General features: G+C 41.3%; 3 protein-coding genes across 5 annotated transcripts in view; all 3 read right to left on the reverse strand.

Moving 5' to 3' along the window:
* Positions 1-1155, reverse strand: part of LOC118418006 — a 4688-nt gene extending 3533 nt beyond the window's left edge. For all 3 annotated transcript variants that reach the window (XM_035823799.1, XM_035823798.1, XM_035823797.1), the window contains exon 1: positions 960-1155. In XM_035823799.1, coding sequence (XP_035679692.1) covers positions 960-1140 — 181 coding nt within the window. In that variant the 5' untranslated portion in view covers positions 1141-1155. The remainder of the gene's footprint in view (positions 1-959) is intronic.
* A 1513-nt stretch (positions 1156-2668) lies between these two features.
* On the reverse strand, positions 2669-4537 carry LOC118418229 (peptidyl-prolyl cis-trans isomerase B-like). The gene is made up of 4 exons (XM_035824071.1): positions 4508-4537; positions 4228-4429; positions 3331-3450; positions 2669-2880 (listed from the first exon to the last, which is right to left on the reverse strand). The coding sequence occupies exons 1-4, from the start codon at positions 4535-4537 to the stop codon at positions 2669-2671; spliced, it is 564 nt and encodes a 187-aa protein (XP_035679964.1).
* Positions 4538-12801: 8264 nt separating this feature from the next.
* On the reverse strand, positions 12802-14801 carry LOC118418592 (peptidyl-prolyl cis-trans isomerase B-like). The gene is made up of 3 exons (XM_035824586.1): positions 14462-14801; positions 13731-13850; positions 12802-13061 (listed from the first exon to the last, which is right to left on the reverse strand). Exons 1-3 carry the CDS (start codon positions 14469-14471, stop codon positions 12850-12852), a joined length of 342 nt encoding a protein of 113 aa, XP_035680479.1. The 5' UTR covers positions 14472-14801; the 3' UTR covers positions 12802-12849.
* Positions 14802-16641: the final 1840 nt, after the last annotated feature.

The following is a 16641-nucleotide window of genomic DNA, read 5'->3' on the forward strand; positions in this document are numbered from 1 at the left end:
AACAGCTGGATCTGGTACTGACTTGTGACATCACATGTTTTTCTGACAAATACCGTCTCAAGGGCGTTCACAAATACAGGAGAGAAGAAAAATATCGGCCCTGTTCCAAGGACGCAAAGTTGGAATAAATCCAGTCAGAACTTGCACGAACCAGTCTGGCTACAAAATTGGTATCTCACTGCATTGGGGGCACCGGTGCGGCACCGCGGGCTTCGGAATATTGTTCAACGAATTTCAGAGATAAATAACTTTTTTACATTCTTAGTATTTTGTTGTCTTCTAAGTCATACTTTAACGTAAGTACTGAAACGTAATGGTTACAATGATTTGAAATTTGGTGGATATTGATTAAAGGCTTCATACTGTATTTTAAGTCTCAAAATTTGAGTTGTGTATTACTCATTTCTTAATGAGGCTCCTAACTTATTCTCCATCGCAAAAATGTATGGCTTTTTGATATTCCCTAGCACATGTCCAGTTAGTTGCATCGTTAGAAAATTGGACATTGGAAAATGCTATGATCTTTCCTCCTCACATCTGCTCGGAGATCACACCACATCGTGTCGTCAGTCAATAACAAAACAATGGCTGATCAAGGGTCGAAAGATAACCCAAAAATGAGACGTGCTTCGTACGTGGCACTCTAAACTTCCCCGATTTTCCCTTCTCTTTAAATCTCAAGCTGGGTTTCGCAATGATACTATGGTTTCAAACATTTCAAGTTTACAAGGAAATGAGGGTCTACATGGGGGGGGGGGGTACAACGACAACGTTTTACGCTGAATTCAGAACCAACCTAGTACCTTCAATCAAGGCAGTAACGCAAATTTTGCTACGAAGACGATGGACAACATGACTTTTCCCTACGAATTACAGGACATCAAAATAAATAGACTGTCTACGAGTTACGGAAAAACCCATGCTGACCTTGAGATCTTGAACTAAAGAAAGAAGCTTACCTGGAATTGTATGAAACTGTAAAGAAAGACAAGATCTGAAGCACGGACGAGTGAGTGTTGGCTGTTCCGTCAGACCGTCAGTTGGGGAGGTTATTGACTCTGTTGTTGTGGACTCTTCTTGGCCAAATATTCTTGCGCATGCGCCGCGGATTGATAGATAACACGCGAGTGCAAAGTTCATCTTGGCACAATTTGTGCTTGCATAATCTTTAAGGCGTGACTCGTCTACATTGTTTTCGGGTGTTTAAGACCTTTAAATACACCTATGCCCTTTCTTTTACATGTGTATACGGAAGCTGACGTGAGATCGTGTTGCGCGTTTGCCTCAGGCCCAAGAGGTCCTGAGTTCGACACAGATCACCGAACGTGTGCAACTTTCCTCACTTCACTCAGGTGAAAATGAGTACCATTCACCAGTACTCCAGAAATAGTGACGTATCAGTCACTAATGGAGATCCTAGTTAAAACCAAACCAAACATCAACATATTTCTTAATGTACAAGTTTACTGTTTAGGCAATGTTGATTATATGGATGACATCCTCTGGGAACATCCTTGGCAAAACAAAATCCAAGCGAAGGTTGAATTGAACAAACGACAGAACACAGAGAGTTTGGTGTACCGAACATTAGATTCCTCATTTATGTTCTTTTACGTTTGTTCTTTGGCTTATACAACATTAACATTCGTTTTCTGGTACAATTTTTGCTATTTTAGACAAACCAAAAACAAAATAAGTGTAACATTAACTCATAACTTAACAATAACTTGTCCCGCACACAATTTTAATTGTTAAAACACACTTCTTGCAAGGAGAATCACCCGTTATACCTTTATTGAAAAAGTCTTAATATTACAAATTTTCATCAATTACACAAGAACGTAGCATAATTGAAGTATCTACCAAAAATAGATTATTTACGTTATTAATATCTACAAGTGAAACTTTCTTGTCATGATACATGTATCTCCAAGGCAAAACCAGGTTACTGTGAAAGTGAAGAATAGCAACCAATGATTGAAAAATTTGCCCGCAGATCTAGAGTTAGTCTGTTAAGCTTAATCTCCAAGCAGATTCCTCCGTGGCATAAAACAGTAACATAAGCTGGGGAATTAGTTTAGCCGGCAGATTAGTATAATTGGCCACTGCGGCAGTGTTTAATATTGTTTGTCAATGGGCGATCCTCTACTTAGCTCTTGCTATTTTCTAGAACCAACAAGTCTCAACACACGTGAAAGCCTGCCACCGAACCGGTCCAAGAAGAAAACCGGTTTTGTACCGGTACACCGTACCGGCACCCACCCCTATACACCTTTCTCACGCGGCGGCCATGATAGATCGAAGAAGAGGTCAATGAGGCAAACAGACAAAACTTATTTCTAAAATCAGGTCCCATTTAGTTTTCCCCCAAACCACACAAATTTTCATGATATAAGATAGAATAATAAATATCACAAGAAGTGTTATGCACCGAAAGATGTAGCAATTTAGAGTAGTGTAGACTGACCCCATAGTCCCTTAAGAGATGCAAAATTAAAACATAATAATGCAAATTTTTAACGAATTTGCAGTCATTCACTTATTGGTCGATTTCCTAATTGGCAGGCTACCATTGGTCGAACTGCTAATTATGATGGACAGCCTTTTGTTTGCCACATTGAACTCGTTTTAGATCTATCATGGCCGCCGCGTGAGAAAGGTGTATAGTTCACTCGATAGAGAACGGTATGTCCACCACTATTGTCCCACAGTCCGCGATCACGCACGCTTTCTCGGGACGATTTCCGACCACTGGACTGTTCTCGATCTTGTGCACCACGTCCATCCCCTCAAGCACCTTCCCGAACACGACATGGCGACCGTTCAGCCACGACGTGGGGACGGTGGTGATGAAGAACTGCGAATCGTTGGTGTCCTTACCTGTAGGGACGTCACAAACGCAGACTATAGAATAAAGCATTTCAAACTAGTTACCACGCATGCGTGGGTGAAAGGAACTCTGGGTAATATGTCAAAGTTGAAGGGCGCCATTACGTTCCGGACATTGTTACACAAATCGAAACAATGGCAGAGACGAGACAGTTGACGTCTGAAGGCCATCAACTTTGACATATTACCCAAAGTTCCTTTCACCCGCGCATGCGTGGTAACTAGTGTGAAAAGGCTTATTAGTACATCCGTGATTTACTGTAAAACGCTTTATTTCAACAAGACTGATTGGGGGGGGGGGGGAATCCTAACATATGGCTAAAAAAATACAAACATTTTCCAAACTAGCTGATTCATTTGCTGCGATACACTTGTAAAGTTTAAAATGCAACAAAACAAAGACCAAGACAATTATATAAAATGAAGTTCTTTGTAACGTACCTGCATTAGTCAATCCGAGCAGCCCAGGTTCTGTGAGGGGCAGCATGACGTTCTCATCTGCGATTTTTTCACCATATATGGACATACCACCTGTCCCATCCTCTTTGGTGATGTCACCACCTTGGGGATTATGGGTAAAAAAAAGTTCAAATAAAAGTCATGATATGAAAATTGCTCTCAAAAAGGGGAGTCTAACCATATTCTGGGTCCATAAAGATGCATAGAAAAAACGTACAACCTACATACCAAAAATCATGAAAATCAGCTGTTCCCTTCTTGAGTTATCCTCTTCAGAAGATTTTGACAAAAATGCCCCTGCCATCCCCAAACTAGCCGCTAGGGGGCCAAAACGTATGTCACTAATTCCTAAGATCAATAGCTATCTAACACCGAAAAATCGTGACCATAGCTTGTTCAGAACACAAGATAGCAACACCGGAAGTTGCGCTGCAGTACCAAGGGAAGCCGCTAGGGGGTTCAAAATCTAATAATCTAATAATTCTTTCTAAGAGGAAGACTATGGGCGCTAAACAAACTACACCACTGGACTAGTCCCCTGCTGAAGTACTTGCACCTATGTATGGCCCAGGGCATTATAGATGTGGAGATATGGCGCCGGGCCCGATGCATGCATCCTCCGATCAGTGAGGTTGACCTCCTTGTTCTAATGTATGGGCAACTTTATCTTTTCCAGTAATGTTCTACCAGCCCTTCTACTTGTGATTTGTCAGGCCCAACAATTAAAAGTCCCCAAAAGCGAAAGGTTAGGACATTAGCTAACAAACTTTTAACCACATTTCCTTATAAAAATAATCTTGCTAACATTTTTTTTACAAAATAGTTCTGAAGAACTACTACAAGAGACCTTCAAACTTCACTATGATACCTCATCCTCACCTTGGATCATGAAGTCTTTGATGATCCTATGGAAGACACTACCCTTGTAACCCGGCTCGTGAGTCGTCAGCTGTTCAAAGTTCGCCACCGTCTTAGGCGCGATTTCGCCGAACAGCCCCATGACGACACGGCCTGCCTCCTGGCCGCCGATCTCGATGTCGAAGTAGACTTTCTTGGTAACCAGCGGCTCCTTCCCTGCAGCCTTAGGTTGAGGATGAAATAAGTAACTTAGGATTACGATATGTTTAACCCTGTGGTTAGCGTTACCCTACCTCGGCACCGAGATGTTAGGAGGTTTTTTGTGTGTCATCTTTCGGCCACAGCAATTCAATTTTATGGATGACATCATCTGAAGACTGCAAAAATAGTGCGATAGGGCGAAACAAAACAAGATGGGTGAAACAAACAACAACAAGATGGCTACATTTTCAAAAATAGGCACCATAAAGTTATCACAACTTGTAAAAAGAATTAGGGGGACAAAACATGGTATCAGAGCCAGCAAGGCATTCATTTCTGTATTTAAGACACGTACTGGTGTGGTAAAAGTGAAACTAGTTTGGTAGAAACTAGTAATGGTGTCCGTTGCCGTGGTGACGGTGACGCTCCCCTTCAGGCCGGTGTTCTGCTCAGTAACATCCCGTGCCTTGAACTGCTGGATTTCGTCGGGCGTCAGGGCCAGGGTGGCCGCCGCCAGGGCGCACAAGAGGAGGAGGGTCCGCATGTTTTCTTCCTTCATAAAAGAAAGGTAAAGTTAAGGTGGTGTCTCGCTGCACTTGCATGCATATATATATATCACTGTGCGAAAGGGTGTGATGTCCGGACAAAGTCGGAGTTGACATATTTTTGGACATGTTGAATATTCGGACTGTGTCCGGACACGATGTTCAATATTTCCCATATCTGGAAATATCATGAGTCAGGAATTGTCTTGTTGTGTATCCGGACAAATAAGACTTTCCTGTTTTTCAAGATACGCGCCATTGACGTTTTTTGCCTCCGAATACGTGACATGCTCTACATTCTTTACATATCCTAGGTCCATATATTTCGATAAGGAATACCCGGACAAATTAGGAGTTTGCACGAAGCATGATATGCATCATTTCTGGGCCATTGTCAGATGACATTTTTATATTCATTATGTCTCAGAATTCGAATATCATGAGTCAGGAAATTCGGCACATGCCCGGACGGATAGAATTTGCCGTTCTTCTGAATACGTGTCAGGGTCTTTTCACGTTTTTGAATTCATACTATTTTCTTTTCTTTCCATTAACGAGACATATCCTCAACAGATATTCCATGGATTAGTTTTAGGACAGATTCGGAGATTACATATTCTGACCGTTTCCGATAAAGTTATTCTATATGTATACGTGAATTGTGAATCGGTGATTGTTATATTGCGCATTTGAACAAATAAGACTGCATTTTTTTGCCGAAATTTTCGCTCCTTCCAAATTCATATTCCGTTCCATTTACGACACATATCCAAAACAGAAACATTCCAGAGATCAGTTTTCGGACAACTTAATGGTTAACAAATTACTTTTCTAGTCATACATGAATCTGAGATTGTTTTGTTGGGTATCCTAAAAAGGTTTCCTATCTTGTCAAATACACGTCATTAACGTTTTTGCTTCTGTGTGTGCGTGTTTTTTATTGTACAACGAGTATGCCCGATGTAAATGTATGTTTACTCTTTAATTTTCTGGTAATTGAAGCTTAAGCTTCCATATACATGGGCAAATATACTGACACTGTCATTCACAATCAAATGACACAGAAAACAATCTTTGCGGTGGTAACAATTATGAGTCAAGTATTATTGTTTCTTTGCATATCCGGACAATATCTTGAACAAAATTCACTCAAAACACTCCACACCAGCGGTGCAGTTTGGGATAGGTCCATATCCGGACAATATATTGAACAAAATTCACTCAAAACACTCCACACCAGCGGTGCAGTTTGGGATAGGTCCATATCCGGACAATATCTTGAACAAAATTCACTCAAAACACTCCACACCAGCGGTGCAGTTTGGGATAGGTCCATATCCGGACAATATATTGAACAAAATTCACTCAAAACACTCCACCCCAGCGGTGCAGTTTGGGATAGGTCCATATCCGGACAATATCTTGAACAAAGTTCAGTCAAAACACTCCACACCAGCGGTGCAATTTGAGATAGGTCCATATCCGGACAATATCCTGAACAAAGTTCAGTCAAAACACTCCACACCAGCGGTGCAGTTTGGGATAGGTCCATATCCGGACAATATCCTGAACAAAGTTCAGTCAAAACACTCCACACCAGCGGTGCAGTTTGGGATAGGTCCATATCCGGACAATATCTTGAACAAAATTCACTCAAAACACTCCACACCAGCGGTGCAGTTTGGGATAGGTCCATATCCGGACAATATCATGACAAAAAGTCACTCATGATATTGAATACTAGCGTTACTGTGTGGGAATGGTCCATATCCGGACAATATCATGATGCACCTTCACTCGTAAAACGTATATGCAAGCTGTGCAAAGTGCCGAGCAGACCAGTACGTTGGCATGTCAGCGGTCACAGCGCCTACTGGGGCAGCAGGACCGTGCCGTGCGTGTTTGTAGCAGTCGCTGCAGATAACAGCCTACACCGCGCCACAGCGTTTGCTGCTGTGTACAACTGTGAAACAAGTAAGTACATGATGCATTCATTCATTCATTCACAAAAATACTGCACAATGCCATGTGTTTCTGTGAAACAGGCATGATGGATGACACTAACTTCCTTGGAACCATCTGGAGGAGTCCTTATGTAACAAGACTATATTAGGAAGTCACATGACTTGACTAAACCAATAGTAGACCAGCTGGTGACAGCAGTTGGATTTGAAACTAGATTTGAACCTCAGTAAGTCAGTTGCCGTTCGCCGCTAGCCGCTGCCGGACCCAGAAGTGAGTAGTGTTAACTCTCTAGTACATAGATTGTATACATATAGCAGTTACCGTTCTTAGTTCCGTATATGTCTGTCAGCAAATTATGTCTGTTATCCCTTCCTAGTGTTTTGTGTATTTAATAATTAGTAGTGTGATCTCTTTGCAAAGTTTGTTGTATGATAGATCACTTCTCTTTCAGCTGGAACCCCCGCGTGCCATCCCCGGCTTGTTTACAAATTGCCCGTTCCATAGTTAGTTAAATTTTCATATTATTTTGTGCTGTAAGTGCCGCGCCGTAACGGTTGCTTCTAAACTTTCCTGTCCTGTTGTTTTGGCTGGCTAAATCTTTAATAGAACCAAGAATGTGATTGTGTGCATATTTAAATTCCATTCGTTGTTTGGGGGTCCTTATCTGTGCCATCTGTGTGGCCTGCGATAGCCGACTCCAGATTCCTGCCTTTGTCCCCCGTCTTGTCCTGCTGTGATTGTTATGGCCGTGTTGTTTGAATAATTTTACATGTACCGTTCTTGGGTTCGGGGCAGTTACTAGCCGTTTTTTTTTTCCATTCCAGCCGCTGAGCGTCTGTTTCCCAATCACCTGTCCTGCCATGCCGACGACCGAGGCCTGCCTCCTGGTAACACTTACGACAGTCTGTGCCCGGTGCCGTCGTATCCTGCCAGAACCGTTTCTACTCACACGTCTACTCTGAAGACGGACACCGCCTGGACTGTGCAATGGAGCGGACTGTCCTCGAGATGTGCCGTCGATGCTGTGGGGTCCCGTCAGAGCATCTTCCGTCGCCAATGATCGTCCACAGCTGCCACAAAGACGCAGAAGAGGGCGCCCCGGACGATGATTCCACAGTCAACACGACACGGACTTACTTTAGACTTGAAAATGGACTGTCGTACACACTAATTTCGTAATGACATTTTTATCCTACGAATATTGATTGTATGGTATATAACGTTAGACTTGTTTCGGATACTGTACATTTCATATTGTGCATTTAAACGGATCTATTTTGTTATAATGTGATTGACTTGGGCTTGATATTACTGGATCTGACAGTGAACTGTTTAACTTTGGCTTCGTTCGAGCTTCACTTTTTGTGAACACCAATGAGGTTGTAGTGACCTGTAACTTCCTTGGTAAGACAAATGCATATTGATTTGCCCCTTGACTTTAACATGATCTGTTCCTCCAAATAATGATTTTGTTGTGATACTTGTGTCATCTGATTTATACAGGAAAGTGAAAAGCTTTCACAAAATGTAGCTTTACCGAGTTAGCATTTTCGGGGTGAAAACAGACAGGAAACGTTAAATATTAGGTATTTAGCATCGTAAAGTTACTGGATATTCTGAAATAAGGTGCAGTATGGTTCCTATGATGTTTCAGTATATCTTAAGTATATGCAACCTTTCCGGGGCGTAATAGCCCCGAACGCGCTCAGAAAATATTAAATATTAGGAACGCGCTTTGTCTCCAAAGAGTCCGAGAACGTTCCATAATTTGGAATCCGGATATGAGACATGATAATACGGTCCCATTCTTGACTCCGGAAATGCTCAGCATATGCGATCTTTCCGGGACGTAATAGTTCTGGACGCGATCAGAGAACATGAAATATTAGGAATGTGTTTTGTCTTCAAAGAGTCCGAGAACGTTCTATTACTTGGAATCCGGATATGCGACGTAATTATTTGGTCCCGTTCCGGACTCCTGAAATCATCCGGATATATACGAAATATTCGGAACGTGTATTGCCTCCAAAGAGTCCGAAACGTTCCATTACTGGAAATCCGGATATGAGACAAGATTTAAATGGTCCCGTTCCGGACTCCTGAAATTATCCGAAAACGTGGGGGAGTCATGTTAGATTTTGTCCGGATATTGTCTGGATATATCCGGAATTGTTCCCCATCCGGATGTATACAAACATAGAAACGTCCGGAAATCACACCCTTTCGCACAAATTGGTACTTAATCGTCATGTTGACCGTCATGTTGAAAATCTTGTTTTTATTCTGAAATCAGGCGAAAATTAATGCGCGCGCTGATGTCATCCATAAAATTTACTTGCTGTGGCCTTATTTCGAGAAAGATGAATATTGGGAATGTTTTTAACATGAATAGTACGGGAACGTGGGCTATCATATTTTCATTATCTCTTTATGCATTTCATTCTACATGTATGACCTTTCTAAAAGTGTAATTCTTTGATCATTATTGTCAATACATTAAACATTGGTTACATTAGCAAGGTTGAACAAGACAACCTACACGTGCGAGCAATGATTAGAAACTTGTTGTTTTTTACACACATTCTGTTTTTATACACGTTCTGTGGCTTAGCCGCAATTTGGTTTTGCTGTATTATTATTTTTCTCGCTCACTCACTCACTCACTCACTCACTCACTCACTCACTCACTCACTCACTCACTCACTCACTCACTCACTCACTCACTCACTCACTCACTCACTCACTCACTCGGTCCTTATATCAGACTATATACATGTACATATGTCAACACATTGAATTATGGAAACACACTGTACCACTTGTAATTCTGTTATTTCCTGCCAGAGGGCGTAAGTAGATGCAAACAGGTCGGACAGGTTTTCCGCCCCTGCCCCCAAACCGAACTTGACAGGATTTTTCGAAAACCACAAATAAACTGTAAATCACAAAATTTGTCACGTTTATCCACATTTTACACCAAGCCATGCATGTTTGGACCTTGGCGGTTGTTGTGTTTTCAAGAAATATCGACGATAAAGCACAAATAACAGGGCCAATCCATAATAAATACCTCCATAGGACTCGCACTACGCCAGTATGTTGGTGAAAAATCGCTATGAAAGTTACTTTGATTTACGTATCTACCCTTATTTCAAACCAACAGGATTTTTACATGGGATACAGACGAAGGTTATTAAAAAAACAACAGTTCTGACGCACCATCAAATGAATATACGGATCTGAGTGCGAAGTGCAGATGTACCCAATCTAAAAATCGCCGAAATTTGAACTCTTTCCGGTGCTGCCATTTTCCTAAATTTGACTGCGTTCAAAGTTTGATCATAAAACAAATCAAACTCGTTGTAAAAAAAGACACAGAAATGGAGAACAGATAGCAAACACGTCCAACACTTACTGCCATCTTGCGTTGTGAAGCAATCAGCTGTCTAAGTCGGGTGAAATTTCATTCATCGGGCGACTGGAAAACTGGGTCTTGACCGTGTGCGTTGACATATGAGGTAATTAGGTATAGACTAGACCATATGGAGGCGGAGCTTAGATTAGCAGGTTAGGTAATCCCTGATTGGGTGGGTGGTGTGAGTGCCCAACCGGCTTACCTGATTGGCTAAGTTTAGTCAACCTTGATTGTGTACTAGTTTGTTAGACCAACTCTCTCTGTATCTGTTAACTTCTCTTCAAAAGTTGGGTTTTGCGGTGATACTGTGGTTTCGATTCGATCGGAAGACTAGTTTACGAGCCCGAAATGACATTTTCGTGAGTAAGACGTCCGGTGTTCTCACGATCATTTTGCGATTTTTAGGGATCGCCGGCAATTTTCAGGAGTCTTACGACGGTCGCGGTGCAGCGAAACATGTTCTTAACATAAGCGACAAGTCGCAGGAGATCTCCGAGATCGCAGAGATCGTTACCGAGTCGCAGATCGTGCGTTCAAATCGTGCGTACCTCGCAAGGGTATCGGTCAATAGTATTGCGTCAATTCAACGATTGAAGACCGATAGGCGAGCACAGACATAGTTATTAATCATCGAACGCAAATCGGATGGCGAACGCCCGTTAGTCGGGCGACGTTCGGACGACGTTCACCCGACTTCCGTTTGTTTACAAATATTGAATTTCTGGGAATGTGAGGGTAATTCTAACATTGTGGCCCCTGTGGCAGTATGTAGGCTGGCTTTGTGACACACTTTCCTTTCTTGTGTCATCTCTATTATGCCCGCGCATTCCATTCATTGGTTAAAAAGATTCCGACAACAAAATAAGCAACATTTATTGATCTCTTGCCTTTTTTGAGGAACGTTTTGTGTTCCCTTGTTCGCGTGCAAGAGGTCATGGGAGGTTCAATATCATAGATTTATTCACCGTCGATCGCACGAGACTCGCTTATATGTGAGGGGAACAGGTTTTGGGCGAAAAATACGCAAGACCTTCTTAAGATCTTAAAATCAGACGACCTTCCTGCGATCGCGAAGTACGTCCGAAGATCGTATATAATGTGAGGCGGGTATTAAAGGACATTCGGGTGGAATCTAAAGAAGAGATGGCATTTCTTAATGTACAAATCAACTGTTTAGGCTGATTTGATTATATGGATGACATCCTCTGGGAACTCCAAACGAAAATAAAACTTTGGCAATTAACTTGAAAGTTCATCTGTGTTGGTAGAAGTCATTCTTGAAATAGTTGAACTGTAATTTCCAACACCAAAATTGGACTCAAGCAGTGGATTATAGGTTGCAGGAAGTCTATGGCGCCCACCGTCTCTGTTCAGGGATGGTTGTAGAGCCAGGATGTAGATAGCTTCTTTAATCCCTCTGGCGAAAAAGTCTGATTCTGTGTCCAAAATTCCAACTTTGTCTAGTGAAAGTGAATGAACCCGGCGATTCTGTGTGTATATGCTGGGAAACTTCTGAGTTGCTGATTCTATGTGTATATGTTGGGAAACCACTGCTTACTGAGTCACGTGTTCCATCTACATAACGTGACGTCACAACAGCAGTGGATTGTTCATTCCTTGACAAAGACTGATGCTGTGCAGTCGAAAATTTGGGTGAGACCAATTTTGGTGTTGGAAATTACAGTTCAACTATTTCAAGACAAGTTGCTTTCATTGCGAAATCTAAGCGGTCCGGAAGATGGAATTAAACAAAAGGACAGAACACAGAGAGTACGGTGTACCGAACATTAGATTATGTGGTCTTGATTTTGTAAAGAACACGTAGAATAGGTTTGGCCTCATTTCTAGAGGCTTGCTCTTGACCTACAAGGGTGCAAAAATATTCCATGGACGATATCTGAACAAGTAACGATATTTTGTATTTCATATATTTCGTATTCAAGTACCGTAGACAGAGATGTACACATATGAGATTCAAATTATCCAAATTAGGGCTTAATTTGTATATGAGGGAATTCTACAATTCCAGTGTTTTTCAGGGTAGGACTTTATTTGCATGTAATCAAGGCCAAGTATAAAGCCAACGTGATACGGAGATACTAATTATATGTAAAATGCGGTCCTAATTTGGACAATTGGTGCAAAAATGCCATGAATCCTAACAAGGAAGTGATGGGAATTTGATGTAACATGTGTTCACAATTTGGTTAAACGTAATGTCTACGACATTTTGACAACATTTAGAAAAAAACTCTGAATATTTCTCAAGAACTCTTGTTATTTCTGTTACTTGTGGCGGAATGGTACTGCCTTGTCTATGCCTGTACATAAATTCAGTTCACACACAGAACGTATGTGGGGAAGGACAACCTCAAACCAAGAAGGTTACAAAAACGTTTTTTTTTTCAACCTCCTTGCTCAAGCCAACCGTTCGCACTTACGCCACATCTTCAGAAAAGACGCTAGAGACACATGTTCCACGTATTTATTCGAATCAACATACAACACAGTCACAGTTCACACAGAGAAAGGTTCGTCCAGCTCTAGTGCCCCGCAGTCCGCGATCACGCACGTTTTCATGGGATGATCGTTCCCGTCCTTTGGGCAGTTCTCGATCATGGTCACCACGTCCATCCCCTCAAGCACCTTCCCGAACACGACATGTTTACCGCTCAGCCATGGCGTGGGGACGGTGGTGATGAAGAACTGCGAATCGTTGGTGTCCTTACCTGTAGGGACGTCACAAACGCAGACTTTTTTATTCAAGAAAAAAAAGAAGAAATAAGTACAATAGTACAGATACAAAAAAAACAAAACAAACAATCACGGGTCTTAGTGGCAAGTGTGCAGATGTTGACACACTGGTAGCACCAAATCCGTAGGTGTTTTTGGCACCTTTAGACAGATTAGCCGTGAGGCTCGGTGGGCGTCATTCCACCGTCATGGGGGCAGGGGCATGGCGAGTATCGAACTCGGGACCTACTGATTCTGATTCCAACGTTCTAGCAGTTGCGCCACACAGATACAAAATAAACTCAAATAACGTGCAAAAACAACAAGCTACATGAAAAAAAAACTGAGACACTGATGAACAAAACAAAATGTCAAGAAATAAAATAGCTATGTTTGAAAAAATTCAGGAATCGAAATATTGACCCAACGCAGACTTTATTACAACTGTGTTACAGTGATTTACGGTAAAATGTTTTATTTCAACAAGGCTGATTTTTTAGGGGCGGTGGCATGCTAACAGATTGGCAGGGCTATGGCAATAAAAATACAAACATTTTCCAAACCAGCCAATGTCTTCATTTGCTGGGATACAGTTGTAAAATTTAAAATGCAACAAAACAAATAAAGACCAAGATATTTATATAGAATTTTTCCTTGTAACGTACCTGCATTAGCCATAGCGACTAGTCCAGGTTCTGTGAGGGACAGAATGAAGTTCTCATCTTGGAAGTGTTTACCATATATGGACCTACCACCTGTGCCATCGCCATTGGTGATGTCACCACCTGGGAATTATGGGTAAAAAAATCAGTCGAGCGATCGCGATGATGTCACTGTGACGTAGTGGTAGGCAAAATTAGGTGTTTGGCAAAAGATTATTGATTTACACATTAACCACTAATTTGATCTGCTAATTTCAATAACGTTATCAATTTTTAATCCAATCTACTGACGTCCTGGTAGGCACCAGCCGTCGAATACCCCGGATATAAACAACAAAAGCGATCGCTCGAATGAAGTCCAAAAAAGTCACAATATGAAAATTGCTCTCAAAAAGTGGAGTCTAACCATATTTGGGCCAACAGTTCTCTGACATATGAACACTGGATAAGGGCAACGTTATATTTTCCAGCAATGTTCTAGCAGCCCTTCCACTTGTCATGTCATCAGGCCCAACAATATAATTACTAGTATAAGCAAGGAGCTCCTTGGTATAAGCGCCCAACATCGAGAAGTTGTGGGGCACAGACTGAAACAGAAGCTAACAACAATTTTCACAACATTTTCCTATAGAAACAATCTTGCTAACATTTTTTTTCACAAAATAGTCCTGAAGAACTACTACTGTAACAAGAGACCTTCAAACTTCACTATGATACCTCTACCTCATCCTCACCTTGGATCATGAACTCTTTGATGACCCTATGGAAGGGAGTACCCCTGTAACCAAAACCCTTCTCGTGAGTAGTCAGCTGTTCAAAGTTCGCCACCGTCTTTGGTGTGATGTCGCCGAACAGCCCTATGATGACACGGCCTGCATTCTCGCCGCCGATGTCGATGTCGAAGTATACTTTCTTGGTAACTAGCCGCTCTGTTCCTAAATCCTGGCGGTTAGGAGTTAAACAAGTACAGTCAATAGCGTCACCTGTCTATAGCGATCACTCAAGGGATTCGTGGTAGAATTGTGACACTTGTAATTCTCCCGTTTCCTGCCAGGGGGGCGTACGTACATGCAGAACAGGTTGGACAGGTTTTCCGTCCCCGGCCCCAAACCGGACTGGACAGCGTTTTCCGAAAACCACAAATAAACTCAGAAAATTTGTCACGTTTTTCCACATTTTACACCAAGCCATGCAAGTTGGGACCTTGGCGGTTGTTGTGTTTACAAGAAATACCGACTATAAAGTACACGTAACAGGGCCAATACATAATAAATACCTCCATAGGACTCGCACTACGCCACTATGTTGGTGAAAAATCGCTATGAAAGTGACTTTGATTTACGTACGTATCTACCCAGATTTCAAACCAACAGAATTTTCACATGGAATATAGACGAAGGTTAAACAGTTCTGACGCGCCACCAAATGCCGTATACGGATCTGAGTGCGAAGTGCAGATGTAGCCAATCTGAAAATCGCCGAAAATTTAACTCTTTCCAGTGCTGCCATTTGACTGTGTTCAAAGTTTGATCATTTAACCAAGGATTTAACAAATCAAAATCGTTGTATAAAAAAGACACAGAAATGGAGAACAGATAGCAAACACGCCCAACACTTACCGCCATCTCGCTTATAGGTGGCACGTCAAGTTGTGAAGCAATCAGCTGTCTAAGTCGGATGCCGAAATTTCATTCATCGGGCGACTGGAAAACTGTGTCTTTTGTGTGACCAAGGACGTTATGGATATAACGTCCTTGGTGTGACGGCCATGACCGTTGACATGTGAGGTATTTACTAGACCATATGGAGGCGGAGCTTAGATTAGCAGGTTAGGTAATCCCTGATTGGTTGGGTAGTGTGAGTGCCCAATCGGCTTACCTGATTGGCTAAGTTTAGACATTACATTTAGACAAAAATACTGTTTCTACGTTTACCTTCACGGAAGGAAACCATGTTGCTTTCCCTCAGTTTTCTTCTCCCTCTTCTTCTCTGGAATTTATTTTATAGGTCAGCTTTGGTTTGGTCCTTATATAGGTCATTACAATAATATATGAATGGTAGATAGACCACAGTAGGTAGATGTGAAAGAATGACATGAACGTTATGACAAGAAACATTGTCTGGAGAATTCTTTCAGTTTTCTCTGAATACTAGTATTAGTATAGTATTTTTTTCACAACTTTTTATGGTAATGATTTCATTGACTGCAAATTGCTAAAAAAAACGGTTTGAGTCATTTACACACACAGTTTAAATGCAGTAGAAGTCTTGGTAGCCATTATTAGCCATAATGAAATGACTCAACACAAGTAGTACTCTGCAAAACATGTCTTTGGTGCGATTGTCTTTGGGGACCGTTCAAAAGAAATGAACACATCTTGCAATTGCAAGAAAAAGAATTATTTTTGACATCTTTATTGACAAGTTTGTCCTTATAATTACATACTTCATCAATTACAAGAGCATGTACCATTTTCTATATCCACTTTTCTGATTTATCTACTAACTGAATTATTTCTTGTCATGATATCTCCAAGTCAAAATGGGACTATTTTTCTGATGAAAAAAAATTTAGCCAAAGAGTGTTGATGGTTTGCCAGTAGATATGGAAATTATTCATCCTATAAATATGGCCAATTTCTACTCTTCTATGACTTACATTTGTATTTTGTTACCAAGCAATGTGATATTTCTACTGCCACAAGATGACGATTTGGAAAAAAATGAAAACTTTGCATTGGTATTGAAATCAGCACCATGATTAACTAAAGATACTCTAAAATATGAGTTCTCTTAAATAAGATACTTGAACTCTAAATAAACATTCTGTTTACTGTCTATTTATGTTTCTGTGAATCATTGAAGACCAGAAGTTTCTTAGTTTATCAAATCATTAAGGTACAAGTACAGATAC

The sequence above is a fragment of the Branchiostoma floridae genome, chromosome 6, assembly GCF_000003815.2.
Source record: "Branchiostoma floridae strain S238N-H82 chromosome 6, Bfl_VNyyK, whole genome shotgun sequence".
Lineage (NCBI taxonomy): Eukaryota > Metazoa > Chordata > Leptocardii > Amphioxiformes > Branchiostomatidae > Branchiostoma > Branchiostoma floridae.